Raw genomic sequence first — 20760 nt, 5'->3', positions numbered from 1 at the left:
TTCCATTAGCTGTGAGGTCTAAATATTATCATTGTAACAGACAAGCATTTTGCTATTATGTCGATGTATTGATCATTGCAGCAAACGTTTTCTGTGTAATAGACAATTTGGTAGCAAGTACAGTTTCAGCAAACCATATTTAGTTGTGGTAGAGACAATTTTCTTTTACACGGACATATCCAATAACTATGACAACTAACTTCATGTTGCTAAATAAATCGATCTGTAACAGACATGCATATTTTGCTATCACGTCCTTATATTAGCTACAGCAGCAAATCCTTTGTACGTATTAGCAAATTTCATAGCTATAGTAGCTAATGCAGTTTCAGCTAATCAGAATTAGCTATAGCCAGAAACATTTTTTTTCCGTGTGAAAATATGATAGTCATGGGATAACATTGTACTTGAAAGAATTTTTTTTTTTAATGTAAATTTCTCATTTATTATTAAAATTACAATAAGGTATAAAATAAGTTTGATTAATTTTATTGAAGTGCATGGTAAAAATCTTTAAAATATTGTATTGTATCACAACTACCATATTTTCAGAGTAAATTTAAAAAGAAAAACTTCTCTCTGTGTAGATAATACACAAATAAAGTAAAATAGAGTAATTTGTATAAGTTAATCAAAATTTTCAAATTGTATAAAAGATTGAGGTCGTATATTCTCTCTCTCTCTCTCTCTCTCTCTCTCTCTCTCTCTCTCAATTTCTGTTAACTTATTCAAATTACCCCGTTTTACCTTAATAAAAAATTTTTTTCTCAGTGTTTTTTACTACCATCAAAATATGATTTTTGTCAACGATACTCCTTGTTAAATCACTTGTTTATGTCTTGCAGTGTCGTTGTCGCAACAGAACAGTCCCAGAAGAAGTCTGATACCGCAGCCGACTTATCGTCAGCGGTCCACCTCCTTGACAAAGGACAGCGAGCGTTCGCCGTCACCGAAGATTGGTCGCCGAGTCGATTCGAGGATGCGATTAAATGTCTCGGACTCACGAAATCGATTGAACGCGACCGATTCAAAGTCGCGGCTGAACGACTCGAAGACGCGTTTGAACAAATCCGACTCCCGGAGTCATACGAATCTGACCGAGACCAAGACTCGTTTCATGTCCAATTCCACTAGTAATCTCAATAATAACTCGACAGCGACGCGCCGACAACCGACAAAAGGCTCGACGCGACTCTCGCCGATCCAAGGCACTCCGACGAAACCGGAGAAGACGACCCCTCGATCGAATATAAGAGGAAAGAACACCACGAAACAATCTCCTACGAAGATATTGAGAAGAACAACGTCGCCGCAGAAGAACAACGCCGCTGCTCGAAAGGACAATCAGAGTAGAAGTCCCAGCAAGGAACGCCTTCTTTCACCATCAAAGATTCCCCTGAAGACGAGCAAAGCAACAAACGGTTCGTCGAATACCGGCAGGTTTATCTCGATGCCCGAGCAGAGCATCGGAAAGACGGAAAGGTTTGCGAAAGAAAGCAAGAGCGACAAACAAGCAGGCCAATCAGTTCAGAATGGTCTTTCTGAACTGAGTTCGAAGGAAAATGAAATGAATGGTAATTCCTCGGCCAATACGGACGATGTGGATCTTATAGATCTTTTGAAGCAGACTTCGCAGACTATCGGCACGTCTAGTGAACGGTTGGTGAACACCACGACGACCACAGCGGTGCAACCACTGCACATCGACGCGAACACACTTCTCGTGGAGCGTAATGATGGCTCAACGACGAATCAGCAGAAGGAACGGTCCGACGGAACACTCAAGTCCTCTATTTCTTCTGCATCCAAAAGCGAGTCGCCGATGCCTTCGATACCGAATGCAGCATCGACGAGCCAGAAGTCCTCGCCGTTTGTCGACAATCAGTCGGTCAAGACAACTCATCCTGGAATTAATCCTGGAAACGATAAGAAGGACTCTCCTGTCGGTGCGGAGGTTAGCACTGGAGGTCACTCAAAGAGCGGTAGCGTTAGTCAATCTATGAAGAGCGTTAGAATGAATGATGAATCGCGTACCAGTAATCAGTCCTCTGCCAATCAGCGTTCTGGCAGAAACAGTCAGAATGCTCGCGGGCCCAGACCAAGTGACGGGAAGGCTCCGGAAGAATTGAAAACTGCTTCGACGACGGAGATCAAGAGTGGTTCTGCGGGTAGCAAGACAACCGCGAGTCGTGACGTTCCAACAAATGATAAGATGCCCACGGTGATGGAGAACGACTTGAAGGTCAAAGCGACCGAAGAGGCGAAGACAGTGAATAACGCGACAGCAATGAGCAACAGTACGATGACGAACAACGTGGCAAAAAGTAACAATGTGAATCCCGCAGTCGGTGCAGTGAACGCAGGTGTGAACAGTGATGCTGTGGTTCGAACAAGGAACGAGAATCGCGGTAGCGACGCGTCCCTGAAATCGTCCACTGGCGTGTCCACGGACTCGATCGAGAGCGTAAGGTCGACGGACACGGGGGTGAGCGTGAACACGGTCAGAGGGGTGTCCTCGCCGAGGGAGAAAACGGGTGTGCACACGGTGAAGCGGCCGCAGGAGATCGAGACTCTCAGCGGCAACATCGTCCGCATCGAGCAGAACGGAGAACCAGCGTGAGTCTTGATTTTATTATTCTATTTAATTACACATTGTGCGTGAAAATCGATATATCTCACATTTTTTCTCTTTAATATTAATTGTAAGTGAAAATCGATTGTGATGAGATTAAACACACATGAATGAAAACTGCCGCTCGATCAAGATAGTTCTTTGTGCATAATAATATTTCTTGTGAATTTCCAGTTTAAGTAAATTCTGCGTCGATTATTTGTCAGTTAATTATCTCATATTGTTCACAAAAATAAACATTTTTGCACGTAAATACACTGTCAAAGTATCTCGAGATACTTTACTTAAATATAATTTTCAAAAGCAGCTTCAAATAATCATAAAAGATCTCCTTTTTATTTTATCTAATATGTGAGATTTTTGGGATGGATTTCAAATGAAATAAATATCTTACAATTTTTTAGTTATTTTTACGAAATGTTTTGTTAAATTAATCTTTGGTTATATACATCAAAGTTTAAAGTCTTAATTAAAAAGAAAACTATAAATGCGCTTTTTAACTGCGTTTCCTATTTCCAGCTAAACTTTTTTTTCCCTTTCTTTCTTCTTATCCTTCTCTTTTTTCCCGCTATACTTACGGCGTCAGTTTGTTTTATTTGAATTGTAATTAATTAAATGCAATCATTGTCAGAGAGATTAATAGCACGCAATTAAAAAATATACATTTACTGCACGGGTGATTAATAACGTTAATTCATTATATCATTATATGATAATTAGATCTGCATTGTTAAGCGTATTAAATACATCATAGAATAATATATTTACACGAATCTTTAATGAGGAAGCGGATTGGCGATTGTTGAATTTATAAATTTCTTCATTTTATACGAGTCGCGTGATACGTCAATTGAAATGTACACGCGTGAGTTTATCTGCTAATTCGCGTTATTTTTGCTCATATAATCGATGTAAAATTAAAGCTATTTGCCTTGCGAGAGCGTGATCTAGGTTGCGCTTCGAATGAGTTGTGATCAGATCAGAAGATGAATTTTTTCGGTTTGAACGGCACGAAAACGAGGCATCGCTCTCTATCCACTTGGACGGCACGGAACCGAGGCATCGTTCTCTATTAAATGAATAAAAAACTTTCGTGACGTGATTGTTTTATATTGAAAAGAATAGCAGTGACCGGAATTGCATCACCCTCTGAAACTTTTCAACTTTCACGTGTAATTACTCCGATTCGATACTCGATTCTAATTTTTCGCTGGAGACGTCCAAGCGAACTACTTATTTGATTGCTGAAAGTTCTTTCGAAACTTTCTAGAAAACAAAAGTATTCTCTGCTCTACAGCTATGAGATAGCTGTATAAGCTATTTTTTAATTTATTTCTAAGCTCGAATCTTTATCTTTGTGAGTATTAAGTGACGACCTAGAAATGGTTAAAAATAATTCAATTGGGTATAATTTATAAGTTTAATAATGTAAGTCCAATTATATTTAATGTTCGCAAATTAAAAATACTGTAATAAATCTTTAAGATATTTTATCGCACTTTTGGAACTCAATTAAATTGCGAGAATAAAATGAGTTTATAGTTCAATATATCTTATATACAAAGATAAAACTTAGATTATAAAATCGGTTTCTTCCTTGGTTGAATGTTGCTATAATTTTGTACAAGAATTTATTGCCTTTTATATATATAAAAGCCAATTCCGTTTGTCGCAATTTACCGGCATCTCATGCTTTGGTCAAGTCATGTCTTATTACAACGACTGTATATCGAATTTCTGATGATTATATATACACGGTAGATCGCGTCATTCGTTGTACTGTGTATAGTATTGCAGTAATTTCACGGGTATCTCAAAGCAAATCGCAGGGCCGTTGCGTTACTGCGCAGTTATTTATTCAGCGTTCCAAGACGCTTCCAAGCTCACTTCCCGTTTAGTGCTCCTCAAGACAAACTTACCGTTGGACTTAATTGCGATCGCGTGATTTAGGTGAGTCTGAGTGACTCTTGATGAGATAATTAATTTTGGCAGTTGGTCTGTCGGTTAATTTATTTCATGTGGCCGCAAACATATTTCGCACGTCGTCGCGATTAATCAATCTGCTTTTTTCTCTTCTCAGAAAGAGAACTAAAGACTGAACAGATTATATATACGTAAAAGCAGCAATTTCTGCAGTGATCTCAGTCATTCTGACCATAAAATGCGAGAAATATTCGAATTAAAAATTGTATGGATAATTCTCCTCTTAAATCATGAAATTATCAAGTTAATACAATAATTCTAAACGCTTTCTGTTTGTGTACTTTTGTAGACATTATTCATACTAACGATACGTATAACCATGATATGCATACACATATAACGATTTCTCTCGATTGAGAATTAACATAAGTCATTTGCTTGAATGACAGAAACTCTCGAATAGTGAAGAATCTCTCGAATTCTCTGCCCTGCGTCGAAACTTTCTCCGTGTTTGGATCTGAATCTTTTTTGTCCTGTCACGTAAATAACGTAAATTTCGCGGTTGCTAAATCCTCTTTGGAAAAGAGGATAAAAAACATGTGTTTGTAAATACTTTGTATTTGCAAATGTCATATCAATTTGAACGCAGACTCGAAATTGGATCAGGAAATTAAATGCGACATCGTTTATCTAAAAAAAATTTGAAGAACCATTTTTTCCCTGTCGCGTAAATAACGCAAATTTCGAAGTTAATCCTCTTTATAAGCTAATCCTCTTTATAAAACATTTTTTTAAATACGTAGTGTTTACAAATATCCACTCGATCGCCGACTCGAAATTGGATCAGAAAATTAAATGAAACATTGATTATTTAAAAAAAATTGAAGAACTCTTATTTTTTTATTAAAAGATAATTTGGAAGTCCTTCGCAGATGACTAGCAGGCGATTTTATTGTGGAATAAATATATGAGCGGTATCCGTGAAAAGACGTACGCTTCCGCAGAAAGTTTTTGCTTCGCCAGCTAAGACACGAACAGGCCAAGGAAGTTCCCGTCCTATCTACAGTCGCGCAAAATTCAAGAGTTCCTTCACCCCGGTTAGTTATAAACCTCCACCTTCGGTCGAAGCGGCCGAGGTGTGTCTATCGATCGTGCTGGGATTTACATCGACGAGCTACCGTGGGTTAGCTCAAGGGGATAATAAATTAGAATCTCCGAACCATCCTTCTTCGCCGTCATAATGGCTGCCCGTCCCGGGACAAGGCGCTTTAATAATAAAAATACCTTCGACACTCGTTCAACCATCAACGTTCAAAATATTGCGGAATCAACGTGGTTAATGTTGATTATCGTTTTTTCGTGATAATCACACAAATATTTGAGAAATTTAATTTTAAAATCGCCGTAAAATAAAATTATAACATATGGGGGTGCTCGATTAATTTTAGATATTAAAATAAAAATTGTATTGATCATGAAATGTTATAATATTTCTAATATGTATTTATTTAATATATATACTTAGGTATTTAAATTCTTAAATAATTTTACTAAAATTTCGCTAAAAGATATAAGATTTAGAAAATGTCGACTATCTTTTTGATATCAAGAAGATTTATTTTGTTAAAAAACGCTAAATATTTTTTTATCGATAAATTTTATTATTAAAATTCACTTATGTTAAATCGATTCTGTAATGATCCCGAGATAAGGTTTTCAAAACTAAATTTCACTCTCCTTCTGAATATAATCAGCTCATTTAGCATTTCCTTCCCCTCATCTTTGAAATTAGATTTTGATGAATAATTAATGAAGCTGCGCTAGATCGGAAGGTACATTGCACCTCATTCATTATTTATTATATCCACACGTTACACATTCATCTGCATGCGTGGATCAATTAGGACATTGGCAGCGATCAGTTCCTCAAAGTCGTGAACGTATCGAACTCGCGCGAGTCTTGCGTTGCACAACCATTGCGAGCGATTATTATTCCCGTAATTGTATGGAGATTAAATTCTTTCTGCGCGAGAGAATCTCACACCGTAATTTCGTGTGATATTAGGGAGTTTTTGCAATAACGTGAATCCAGATACGGTGAACGCTAAAGTCACGCTATCCTTTTCTTAATTAGTTGTTAAGAAGAAGATAACCTGACCTTAGTATTCACTGTATCTGGATAAATGCTATTGCAAAAACTCCCTATTATTACTGGCCACGTTACGTTCCAATGACTCACAAGACCGCAATAGCGTGACAGTGCTATAAGCGCTATTAATAAGTATAACTTAATCTCGCAAAACAAATTCCGGAAGTTTTTTAAAATAATCGCACGCTTCAGTTTCAGATCTCGTTGATTCGCGACACTTGAAATGTGGTATCCATGCGAGCAAAGGCGGACTTTACTAAATAGTCTCCTACACGGAAAGAACAATTTTGCTAAAGATAAAGATCTAAAAATATAAATTTTGTTAGATTATCAAGATAATTAAGTAATTCAAATTGGTTGCTAGAATGTAAAACTTTTAATAATATTGCTTATCATGTTTGAATTTCCTATAATTATTTTAATGATCAACAAAATTTTCAGACCTATATCTATCTAAAGTTTTTAATACTTCAACAAAATTGTTTTTTTGGTTTATGAAAGAATTTCGAATTATACGAATTTCACGAATTATACGAAGTTATAAAACTTTATCATATCTTTTTTATTTTCTTTCTCACATGTGTAAGAATATTTGTTTTGCTTCTGTTGCTTGCGTGCATATTTCGAAGGAACGCGTTATTTTGATATGAAAGAAATATTTTAAGTCAAGAAGAAAGTAAACTATAAAAGTTGTAAATTATTTCAAATCTATTGTATTTATATCATGTACACACACACACACACAGCGTAGACGAAGTGTAGGTGAATCGATATTTATTCATGTATTCCATTACAACTTAATTAATTTTCTTTTAATGACCCAGTATATACTTCAGAATACGGTTTGCGCAATTTTATTATTGCTAATTGCAGTATATTTCCATAGTTTTATCTGTTAAACATTATAAGAATTTTAGGCACGACTGTATGTATGAATACATCAAAGAAAGCCGAATGACGAAATACGATAAAGAAAGCCATGATCGGTCAAAGTTAAATGTTTCGAATAATGCATTATATATTCTTTATTAAATCAATTTATTCCAGATATGATTGCGCGCCGATACTTTCGGACTTTCAACATAATCATTCTGAAACGCTAATAATCCCCCCTTAAATAAATTAGAAAGAAAGAGAGAAAATAATTTATTGCGAAAAATATTACCTCAGCCAGGGTTCGCTCTCAACTTTCCGGGAAGAGTGTCTTAGCCAATTCTTTATCTGTTAATAATTTTTCCATTTATTTAATTAATTTTCAAATTCATATTTTAATTTCATTATTGCTAATTGCAATATATTTCCATAGTTTCATCTGTTAATAATTTTTTCATTTATTTATTTAATTTTCAAATTCATATTTTAATTTTATTATTGCTAATTGCAGTATATTTCCATAGTTTCATCTGTCAATAATTTTTTCATTTATTTAATAAATTTTTCAAATCCATATTTTAATTCTGAACTATCTCATAAGAAATGTAAAAAATGTTTTCTGAAGTTATTTTAAACAATATATAAAAATATAAATAAAACAAACGAATACTTTTATTTTACATCTCTTGCTTTGAGAAATCAGTAACCTTTTTTCTTTTCGAAGAAATATAATACAATTTTGCCCAAAGAATTCGTTACATAAAAAAAAGTCAAGGATGTAAGTACGAAAGTCCATCCTTGTATCTAACGATTGATCTCGCACGCGAGCCAACTCGCCCACGATCTCTCGTTGACTTTTGTTTTGTGGAACGCTAAAACTTCTTTTTGTTACGAAGATACGTCGTGTTGTGAAAAATGCAATGCGCGATTGTTCACGACAAATATATGGCGTTCTATTTCTTTTATGAAACATTTCCTCCAAGTATCTTTCTACGACGTGAGAAAATAGAACGATCTCCCATATATCTTAGTGACTAACCGTCCCCTTAGGAAGGACAGTCCCACATTTTGTTCCAAATTAAAAACATGATTATAAATTGTTCCCCTTTTAAATTTAAAAACAATAAATGTGAAATAATAAGTGAAAATAATAAATGTGAAATATAATTTTCAACTAATATATATGAAGAATGTTATAATTTTTTATTTAATAACCCGGATATTATTCATAAAAAATACATTTAGTAGAAAAGTACAATTTAAAAAAAGAAATAAAATGTGATCTCATAACTTGACGTAATTTTTGTTGTAATCACATGTAATGTTATACATTAGGTGTTACTATATAGTTATTCCTAAATATAATATGATATTGTTTATATGTTTTGTTAACAGTTATTAACCTTCTGAAGACCGGTATGTTTTTGATCGATTTTTTTATTTTAAGGACTAGAATTTTTTTGTCAATATCATGAGTGGCGAAAAAGGCGGCACTACTAACGGTCCCTAAAGAGGCCTCTGGTCCTCCAGAGATTAAACAAATATCTATCTATCAAAATTTTATTACAATTAATATTGAATTTTTCTAAGTGTCCCTCTTTGTCTTCTTAAAGTGTTGGTCATCTTATCATATATCCTTTCTACATCGTCTGAATTTCCCATCTTTATCAAGAAGTTCATTTTTCAACGACTGTTGAATGCGTTTCCATCATAGTTTCGTTATGTTTTTCATTTTTCATAAGTTATCCATAATCAATCATGTAACTCTTTTGGAAACAGCTGACGTTTAAAAAATAAAACGCCTTTTTTACGCAATCGATTAGACTTCTACAAGTAAGAATCGATCATGGAAGTTTTACGTAACAGGGAGGGTGTCTCCACTTTAACATTGTATAAGAAGAATTGCTTTCACGAAAGTCAGATTATATCTGAAGAAAAATGGAACTAATTTGAGGTGGTAAGAAATAAAATGCAGACTCAACTTATCGAAGAGTGATTCGTCTAATTGAGAATGGCGCGGTAAATTGCTGACCACGAATTTGCACACTAATGGCATAATAGCCGCTAGATACTAAATCTCACTGGTAATTCACAGCGATATCTAAGCGATTAAATTACTGTTCGCGGCAATTTTTATTCACTTTCTGTAGTACCCTTATATACAAATTGTTTCGAAGAATGTTTCTTAAAACTTAAACTTACTTTCAATACAGATAGAAAATAAACAATAACATATTAATTAATATTTAAATTAATAATTATTAAAATTCCTATAAAACAATATTTTCTAACTTTTATTCATCTATTCCTCACATTAAAATAGTATCTCTTTTATTTCTTTAATGGTATTATTATTCTTGTGTATTAATCAAAAAAGGAACAATAAATAATTACTAAGATATTACAATATAATCAAGTATAATATATTCCTCTTTTTGGCAAAAGTATTAAAATGTTTATTTCATATATATATATTATTCTCACTTTTGACTGATACAGCAAGTAAGTCCATAAAGTGCATTCAAGAAAAATACATTTTGAATATCTGCATAATTGAACCCAAGTGATTCACCCTCACAAAGTGGCTAGTAAAACACTGCTCAGCTTTTGAGCTCAGCTTTCGCGCGGATCTTTTTCTTTTCTTCTACAAGTGCGACAATTGGCGAATTAGGGGAAGTGCTCTCGCGCAGGGCTTAGATGTCGTGGTAGCTATAAAGAGAAACGAGAGCACACAGGCGAAGCGAGTGAAATACAAGTGGTGGTACGGGTCGACCTTGGCCGCACGCGACGCGGCGCGACGCGCCGCGCCGCGACGCCTCACCGGTCACTTGCCACGTTACGTCGATTTTCGGTCATGCCGCCCTCCCCCACGGTACCTGCGATTTGTCCGTCGCGGCGATCTACGTCGTTGGGATCTGCTGGTACGTCCGAAAATGACAAGCGAGTCTTTGATTGAGGCACTGATCGATCATTCGTTTAGCCACCATCTTTTCCTGCAATGTATATTATGTATTCAGGATAGTTTCTCTGTTTCATGAAAGGAAAGACTCATCGAGACTGACGGTGTTAAATAACCGCATAGAAGGATTAATGGATTCAAAAGAATGCGGTGAGGCAGCACGTGTTTTCGCATCACGCGATAATCCGATTTAGTTGGCTGATCCGCATCCGTTGAGTCATACGCGGTGTTGAAAAATAATCGGACACAAGTACCTTTTTATACGTATCAAACGTAGATATTTATGGAAATGTGCGGCAAGTATAACGGTAGATTGAATTATTGCGCTATTAAACGTCGAACGGCACCCATGGCACCTCATTCATGTCCATGCAATTTTTAACATTCTTATTTCTCATATACCTGCGCGCCTGACCCTATGCCACCCCAACTTTTTTTCCAACATCTACATAGCAGAATAATTTAGTAGAGACCTTAAAGAACATGTGTGAACTTTTCGAGCACTTTAAGAGTCTTAAAATCGAGTGGGATACAAATGACCCATGTGTGCCGTTCGAGGGTTAATTCTCTATTTAAATACATTTTGTGGGATTTTGATTTTGGCAAATACTCGTTTGCACGTTTTGAGAAAAAGAATTTGTTTTAAAATTCTAATTTTAATTGGAAACTATGATAACAAATACATTTTTAATATAATCCGACAGATTTCGTCCGTCTGACCATCGCGTCGACTTTTCTACTGAAATTACGTTATATTGTAATTTTTCCAAGAAAAACACAATAAGCTTTTTTATTTTATTTAAAAGAAACGAAAGATTTTGCAAAAATTATACCGTTTTTTTTTAAATTATCAATATTATTAGTATAATTAATATTTATTATACGTTTCTTTATAATCGTATGCATGGGTGATTCAATTACTTCGTTCTAGATAAACCATTAATTTCAATACAATCGCACGTGACTCGCTTTCGCTTTATTAATACACACTTGCATTTTTTTTATGTAAACCAGCAGGTCATTTCCCACAATTCGACATAATTCACCCGTTGATCCTTGATAACGCGCGGGAAACGTTCACAGTATACATCGTGCAACCCAAGAATATTAGATGCGAGAATGCGTTATTAAAGATCGAGCGAAACAAATTTCAATGTGATTTGCATATACATTTACCTCCTTCTGATCCTCGTTCTTTCGTTACCTTTGCTCCTTTTCAGTCCACTTTAATTGCAGATTAGGATAATTGCATCTTCCTTATCCTTGTAACCAGCAACGGAATATGTGTCAGGAAGGTGCATCAATTTGCAATGTTGATAGACAAAGAGGAATTTTTTAAAATTAAAGCGTTTTAAATTGAAATATCTTTTATTGTTAAACATTTGTTTTGCAAAGATGCTTTAAACATGTTAAATATTGCACTTTTTACAGTGAAGCGAGTCATAATATAGATAAGCAGCAACTGAATATTCGAATTTGCATGTTGCGTGGCTTTATTATTTAAAACACGTGACGTTTACAATTTGACAATTGCATAAGAACATTAATATACATACTCGAGATAAGCTCTCTCTCTTCCGCGATGGAATTGAATACCTCAATTACAATTTCTCTCTCGCGTGTTCCTCTCCGGTCACATCCTTCTCGCGAGCATTGATTAAGTTAATATTAATCGATAGAAAAACTATTTTTAATCTGTAGACGGCACCATGCGAGCTATAAATAAACGGAGTCCACACGCATTTTTATATTTGCATGCCGCGACAGTTAGGAGCACGGAATTGCAGGCGGTTTGCATTATTAATTCGTTTGCATTAATAATCCGTGAATTTCGTCGGAGAGTAACGAATAGATTATATTACTGATAAATATGCTTTTACATTAGGATTGAACATATCAATATCTTGCTTCTCTTTTTTTTTCTACGTTATTATTAATGTCAGAAATTCATATCTTTCAGTGGGATCGTTAAATGAAAAGTTTCGCTTAATAACATGTTAAGAAAAATTCATTTCAGACCTTTAACGCATATTTATTAACGCGAGCGATTTTGATAGCGATGCGAAAAGCTCTCGCGTTATTTCCGAGCACAATATAATACTGAAAAATGTGCTCCAAATTGCGAACAAGCGTATAACATTTTATTACTAACGATCTGTCACGCTTGTTCATTTATTAATTTTGCTTGTCACGCTGCTATCGCAATTCAAAGGTACTTTTGGAATGTAGCAGAATTTATATGTCACATATTTTTGTCGCTATCAATTTCTGCCAAACTAAAAAAATTGATTGAACGTGCTCGTGAGAGAAAATATTGTTAATTGTTATTCAACAACAATCTGTTTGTTTTAACGAAAGTTTTCTGATGTGATTAATATCTCGTTTATTATTATTGAGATACGTGCTAATGGGGTCAGTCATGTGTGTCGTAATCACCACTTAATCACTCGCCCTTTGCGCTCCTTGGTGAACTATGTTTACGTGCGTAAAGAAATTTCTGGGATTGTTCCCGTTACATTTATGCGGCACGACACGTAGCCGCTGTTTTACAAGGCGACGAGCTGTTGTAGCTTTGTGTTATAACGACAGTTATTACAATTTGTGCGAATGATAATGCCGCTCGCGCGACACGAAACAATTGCTGTAGATCTGAAGTATAGCATTCATTTCATTGCGTCCGAATCTACCTTTTGGTAAAAGCCGATTTACATGCAATCCGATAGTAAACGCAACGCCAGATCCCTTTTATTATATTGCGCATTTACTACAACAACGACACGATTCAAAATTTTCCAGAAAATAAGTTTGAATGCTTTGAATCATTAAAATTATTAATTTTAAAATACAATTTTGTTATAATAATTGATTATAAAATAAAAGTATGTTCTTTTAAAGTATGCTTTTTCTTTCTTTCTTTGTGTTTCCGTTTTTATTTTGTAAATAACTTAAAAGTGACAATTTTTTAATTAGGTTGTTGTTAGCAAACGAGTGATATCTTCCATATTTTTTCTAGGCGTTTTGTTTTAAATTTTTTAACAAATTTTATTTATATAAACGGTCCTGTTTCTAATTTTAATATTGTTTTTTGTTTGTATCAATGTTGCAACCGATATATTATTCTCTAATTACAAAAATTCCTGGGAATATTTTTTTTTAATCCTACAAGTCTTATAATTAAATATTCTACCATTAGATTCATCAAAAATTATGATCTTTGATGTTATGTTAAGAATCACAGGCTAGAGATTCAGCGAAGAAAATGAGGAAACAAAAATAACGAGAATTAGCACGCATTATTCCCGGACACAATGTGCGCGTTGTTGCGGCAACGTGCGCGAGATCGATCTGACCGATTAATTAAATTACGGAGAACGCTCGTTGGGCAATGCCTTAGTTAAGGCGAATTTCATTCATTTAGAAGGCACATCCTCCGGAGACCGACGTGAAACCTCTGAAAAAAGACGCTCTGATTCCCAAGATAATCCGCGCGCGGATTTTATTTCTGCGATTCTCTGCTCTCGTTAGTGGCGCAATTACAGGGGAAAGTGTTCGGCACGGCACAAAATTATTCACATCGAAGTAGATCGCGGTATTTGCGCTTTAATGACACTGCATTTTGCGCAAACTTTCTGCCGCTTTTGCCATCCTCCTCCCTTTCGACCCCTCCGCCGCCATGCCTCTTTAATCAGCGGCACAAATGGTGGAATACGAACTTTCAGACATGTGCAACTTTTAATGGTTTTGTCGAGCGTGTCGTGAATCATGATTCAGCTATATAATCATCCAACCAGCATGCTTTTAGTGTGCCGCTGAGTTAATTCCTTTTAGGGCGGATAAGTTTTTCCCTTTGGAGGAGCGCGAAGGTTTATTTCGTCGCAATGATGTGGGCGAGAAATTTTTTAATTTAATTCCTTGAAGCTGCGGGAATGTAAAATAGAAATATGAAAGATAAGATACAAAAAAGTTTCTATGTTAACAAAAAATTTCAACAATCAACGAACAAAGAGCATAAAAAAGTAGATAATTATAGAAAATAAATTATTAAGTTCACGTTATAAATAATAAAATATCTTCTAGTCTCTCGTGAAAAGTGGATTTTTTAAGTGCTCGCAAAAAATTTCTCGTGAAAATATATTGAACTGACGGAACTGAAAATTTATCGGAGTACGCTGAGCATCGTTTTTCTCACAATTTTCTCAGCGCATAATAGCATAATATTCTTTGTCGTGAACTGGCAACAGAAGTTGGCTGTTAATATTTTACTGTTTACCAATATCTATCAGTTTACGATCGCGGTTTATAACACTCGTGGCGGTCGATAAGAAATCTTATTCCTCGAAAAAATAAATTCTTTTTTCTCAGGCTTGAAAAAATATCAAAAATTGAATATGATGTAAAATAAATAATTATGATGAAATAAAAGAATTAAAAAATATATACATTGAAAAAATTCACTAAATTTTAATACATTTCTTTAAATAGTATCAAGTAAATATTTACTTACAATAAACAAATATTTAATCAATAAAAAGAAATAGTTAAATTGAATTAGTAGTTTTTGTATTTTTTTCAATATAAGTAAACATATTATAATTTATAATAATCTAGAGTAAAAATTAAAAAAATGTATATAGCTATTATAAACGACATGTAATATATTTTTGTTGTAAAATTTTTTTTCTCAAATATTTTCAATGTCATTTGTTTGTTATTAGTAAGAAATACATATTAAAAAAAATATGTTACATTTTTTTTATCGCGAAAGACAAATATTGTTGTCACTTGAGAGTCTTCCAACTTTATATGCACGAACGAGTGTGATATCGTAACTTTAAAATAAGCACAATCAATCCAGCAGCAACTGCCCTCCTTCTATCAGCGAAAGTGCTCGCTATCCTTTTAAGGGTTAAGGTAACGACGAATTACAAGCGCGGCTTTAATGCCGTGCAGCCACCGACACGCGCGTCGCGACGCGACGCTACGCGCTCCGGGGAGAAAATCGGCCGCGGCCGCGGCCGCCTTGAAAACCGGCCGGTTAAGGTAAAGAACTTCGTGTCGCGCGTATCGATTTCGCGGTCAGCTCGCGGGGTCGGGGATTGGGAACGTGAAGGGAAGGTTGAAAATCTTTGCGTGACCGGTCGTGGCCGGCCTCGCACCCTCGCCCTGCCACCCTCGTCGGCCACGTCCTGCCGCGACTGCGGCACCCGCAATCACTGACCGAAGTCACTGGAGACCGGCCGCCGGTGATGGCCGCTCGTTGACTTACGAACCGCTATCGTGGTCTTATTTCCGCCCTCATCAATCCTCGCGATCGTCCTCGTGCTCGATCGCCACTCTCGGGCGGCTTAATCTTCGCCGATGTTTCTGCTTGTCTCCGCGTGGGTCTGCCGTCGGGGTGCTTATCGAGAGTTCGAGATTGGCAATCGCGTCATCGACGTTCACCGATCGCTCCCGAAAAAGTTCCCAAAAGGTGGTTCTCCATCCTGCGAAGCTGTTGCGTGTAGGTAAGGGATTTCCTTGATTGCGATTGCGTGCGCGGACAGAGGGATGGGACCTGCGCGGCTTTGAGGTGCACCGCTTTGGTATGCGTGAGGATTTTGTGTTACGATTAGCCTCATGTGAGGAATCTTCTGTTCTTCGTCGATTGCGGCTTGGCCCGCGGGTGGGTACCCTGAGTCACGAAACGCGTTTCGCTAGTAAATAGGGATTTACACTTTTAAATGTGCACTTATGTACAATGGCTTGTAATTTCTATTCAACTTGTAACTGTTGTCTATTTAATTTTAAAATATTTGAAACTATTGACGTAAACTAATATTTTATTAGTGTTTAAAGAAGACTGTGATTTTCATTAATATAAAATTTGCGCCTTTAAGTAAATCTAAATATTACGTCGCGAGAATAATTCGCTCCTTGAGAATCTAGTTAACGTAATCAATACTCTTTCTGATATTACTATACATTTTACATATGACTCATATGCATGTATATAGGTGTATATAGGTGCTAATAGTCTATGCAGCTAATGCAAAATCGATAATAATCTTTCAGGAATAAATTGTCAGACATTAACGGTGCATAAAGTAAATTAAACGATAAATATTTTTCATCATTTTTATTTTAAGGATTTTCTTTCTTATTTTAAGGAAAAACTATTTAATGTGTAATTCTAAATGTAGTATATTATAATTCTATATTCTATCAAGAATTATCTATATGTGTACATATATTTATTCCTGAATATTTCGAAATAATAAATATATGCCATTATATAAATTAATTTACAATTTAAGTGATCAGTTATTCAAATTAAATGTATGCACGTTTTACTCCTCAGCTTAGTCTAAAAAAAAAATAAATAATGACGTGGCTTGATTTTATTGCAGTGTCTTGGCATCCAGTAACAAAAAGCAAAACGATAGTAAAAAATTGTTGGCACGTTGGGGAACATCCTTGAGTCATTACTGCAAGTGCTGCTCCAGTATGAGGTGTCTCGCTTGCCGCAGGGATCCCAAGGGTCTCCTATGGACCAGAAATCAAGAGAGGACAACGGTGATCAACGATATCTCGCCGCCTATTGCAACCCCCGTGCTCGATGCATCGCCGCCTACAACAAACGCGTTGTCGTGCTGGTCGAAATTAAAGGCGCGATGCAGGTATCGTTTAAAGATTTGAATTTTACTCGATCAAGCGCTACGTTCTCGTTACACTGAATAATAATGGCATTCGCGTCATGCAGGGTAATATGGTACAATGTCGAACCTGATATAATTCCGAACGAAATAAAATAATCTATTATAATTTTTTAAAGGTTCAACTGATCTCAGTGTGTGGAGAGTATTGAAAGGAATCAAACAGGAAGAAATTAAACTTAAACTTCGAAAATTGGATTTAAATTTTATTTTGTACAGAATTGTTGACGTTCGAAATTGTATCATCTTATCCTACAAATAGAATATTAAATACTATTATATCAAGAGAGTAGAACATTTTTAAAGGCAGACAAAAATGACATGATAAAAATAGGAAATTTACATTAGAAAAAAAGTAATTCTCTGTAAAAGTATCACGCGCGAAGATATCTCATGATATTGATTCTTAGTTTCACTTGGCTCACTCTACAACTTGTTATCTTAACTTAATGTTAGTCACAAACTTGCTTCCAGAACTTTTTGGAAACTCGATTTCTTGTAATTTTTCTTTGCTTTCTACATATCCTCCTTTCTTTTCTCCTGTATTATCCTCTTTGCTCAACTTTGCTATTATATATTTATATTTTCCGTTTCTAGACTTTCTATCAGCAGAAGTTGTTCTGGAAATCTTCTGGAAATCTTTCAGTTTTAGACTACTCAAATGCTTTTCGTTAATATCTCCATAAAAATTTATATTCACCAAAAGAGACATTAATTTTCAAGACGTCTTTCAAAAAGCGACGCGATAATTTAAAAAGAATCACGTCACTTCTCAAATTCTTTTTTAAACCTTTGTGGTTTGTTGCTGTTATCGAATTATTTAGAGACACTGCGAGTTTTGAAAGAATTTTGGGGATTTGCAAAATTTTAATCGCGTTATGAAACGTTTTACTGACAGATGCGTTCGTACGAAAGATCGAGAATCTTTGTCTTTGCGAGAGAGATTACGAGAGCTCAAGTGTTGTACGAGAAAATCGAGGATCGCCCCTGCCGAGCCTACCGTTTGCTGTCCGCCCGAGAGAAGATGCGGTGTGCTCTGCCGTCGCGCATTTAGCTGTTGCAAATGCAGCTGCAAACGCGCGGACACGCAACAACACGCAAGAAACACACGTGCCAAGCACAGTCTTACGAGCGTGGCGCCGCCACCTTTATCGGAGGTACATGGATACCTTTTGTTAAAATAAAAATTACATCGAGGAAGTCAAACCGCCATTTTGCATCCTTCAATTTCTAAACTTTTCATGGTCGCAGTTTGTTCGATCTTTAAAAGTTTAGTTTCAGTTTTGGAATTTTCTTGAAATATTATTTACTGTCATTTTTTTCTGCAAAAAGTTGTAATTATTCGAATATCACAAAAATCGCAATTATGATTTTAATGATACAAAAATTATAATACTGTTTTTTGAGGTTTTTTATTTTACTATTTTTAAAAACTTTACGTCAGAGAGACTTATATATAATAAAACGAAGACATAGAAAGTTTCAAGTCGAGTGAATATTTTTGAAGTAGACTTCTTGTGGGAGATACAACACGGTTGGTCCACCTGGCAAAAATAACAATTTAGAGATCATTTCTAGAAAGTTTTTCTTATTTATATATAAAAACTCGATACGTAATGTTGCAGGTACCGAAGGCTAAAATACCGGATGTTCTGGTAGAACATAATTCTGTTATGCGAGGCGCTATTCCTTGTCTGCCGGTTCCTCTCGCCTGGTTTTGCCTAGTGTGGAATTTCCTACTACCCGGCACTGGTACGGTTAATTTAAACATTGATACCACCGTCTCTCGAAAGCAAAGTGTTCCATTGAAAAGCCACCATTATCGGTTTTCTAAATATTCAAGTGGTTTATCCCTTACAATCAGTATTCCCTCTCTGATAATTTAATTGAATTCGCTTAGGAACCGTTTGGAGCGGCTTGTTCAATCTATGCACTGGACAGCCGAGATTTTCCGCCGTTGCCGGAGTGAGATCACGACTCGGTGCATTGATCGTGAATCTCATCGTGGGCGTGGGCCAAATGTTTACCGTTCTATTCTGTCTCGTCGGATGGGGCTGGAGCATTTGGTGGGGCGTCACCATGGTCCGCTTAGCTAGTAAGCATTCTGTGATAGCTTAAAATAAAACCATCTAGCTACTGAATTACTAGTCGAAAGTATTCGAATTTATTCACGATACGCATCAAATTACCTAAAACTCATTATATAAAATAATAATCTACATCTAATTTGTTTACGATTATGTGAGATTTTAAGCATTATTTTTTTTTTAAATATTATATATTTTTTAAATATCACTTTTTTATTGAGAAAAAAAGTTATTTTATTTAAAATTGATCGGGAATTATTTCTAAAGAATTATCTAATTTATGCTTTTTGTAATCTAGATAAAATTTTTGATTTCTAGACTAGAATGTAATAAAATTTCACAATGCCTGACGCGACATACAAAGCGACATTAAATTACAGGGAAATACAAGCGGGTCAAAATTTCGGAGGCCACTAACAGTGATCCTGAGAGAGGGGGTGAGCCAGCTGCCCAACCTCCTGGCATGCCGAGTCAAGCTCTGCGAGGGATGGAGAGAGCACGATGATGCATTTTTAATAAAGAGGAGAGCGCGACCGTCCTCCGATTATCTAAAAATATTTTGTATCTCATCCGTCAAGTCTTCGCGTTTCGCTTAATCGTTCCGAATTGAAGATTATCGAATAAAACTATTGCTAACGCGAATATAAGCATCTTGTACAAACGGTTATATATATTTGTGAAGACGATATATACATATTTGTGAAGACAATTAGTCGATAAAAACTTCCCTCGGTTACGATGGAGAGAGTGGAGATTAATTAAGAAACTTGCGACAACAATATGCTAAACCGTACGAAAAGTTCGACATTGAAAAAGGTTGTAAATTATTAAAACGGTACCTTTGTCTCGTGCCTTTTTCCTTCCATTATATTTATTCCTCGTTATTCTTAAAAGGAAAGAGAACCTTTTTATCGGAGCTAATATAATGAAATCTGTAAGTATAAGCCAGGAGGAATCTTGCACCGCACAAAAACTTTTCTCTGGCGCGGCTTAGCATGTTATTGCATCAAAATCTTCAATTCAATGAGAAATTTCTCGTAAGGAAGTATCGCCGAGATTCTCATGCAGGATGCTAGTAAAGTCTCTACTCTATTTTTCCGAAGTTAGTGTTATGGCGCTTATACATTATATTGTATCTTTTTAAAATTTTAATAAGGCATTATATGTCGTGTTTTATTTGTACGCTGAAAAAAATACTAAAATTTAATAAATATTTATTTGGATAGTTCTAAGTAAATATTTACTAATGTAAACATATATTTATTTGATACAAAACCATTAATTTAATTTAACTATCATTTTTTTTATTGAGCAAATATGTATTACTGTAAGTAAATATTTATTTAGTACTAATAAAAAAATATATATTAAGATTTAGTAAATTCTTTTTTAGTGTAGAAAATTATTTTTTGATCTCGATAAATAATTGGCATTATTTCTTAACG

At 35.4% G+C, this 20760-nt stretch overlaps 1 protein-coding gene across 2 annotated transcripts in view; it reads left to right on the top strand.

The window, feature by feature from the left end:
• stum (mechanosensory transduction mediator stumble) overlaps positions 1-20501 on the top strand; it is a 21808-nt gene extending 1307 nt beyond the window's left edge. The window contains exons 3-9 of one of the 2 annotated variants that reach the window (XR_001936899.1): positions 846-2616; positions 16923-17192; positions 18127-18385; positions 18854-18980; positions 19129-19323; positions 19696-20421; positions 20472-20482. Coding sequence is in view for 1 of the 2 variants with exons in the window: in XM_018457403.1 (XP_018312905.1) it covers positions 846-2616; positions 16923-17192; positions 18127-18385; positions 18854-18980; positions 19129-19323; positions 19696-19820 (2747 nt within the window). In the remaining variant the exon portion in view is untranslated. Of the gene's footprint in view, positions 1-845; positions 2617-16922; positions 17193-18126; positions 18386-18853; positions 18981-19128; positions 19324-19695 lie in introns of both variants that reach the window. The other variant, XM_018457403.1, reaches the window with a different exon arrangement.
• Positions 20502-20760: the final 259 nt, after the last annotated feature.

Source organism: Mycetomoellerius zeteki, unplaced genomic scaffold, assembly GCF_001594055.1.
Source record: "Mycetomoellerius zeteki isolate Tzet28-1 unplaced genomic scaffold, Tzet1.0 scaffold62, whole genome shotgun sequence".
In the NCBI taxonomy this organism is placed as follows: Eukaryota; Metazoa; Arthropoda; class Insecta; order Hymenoptera; family Formicidae; genus Mycetomoellerius; species Mycetomoellerius zeteki.
Note: the sequence above shows the minus strand (reverse complement) of the source record. Positions and strands in the feature narration are given on the sequence as shown.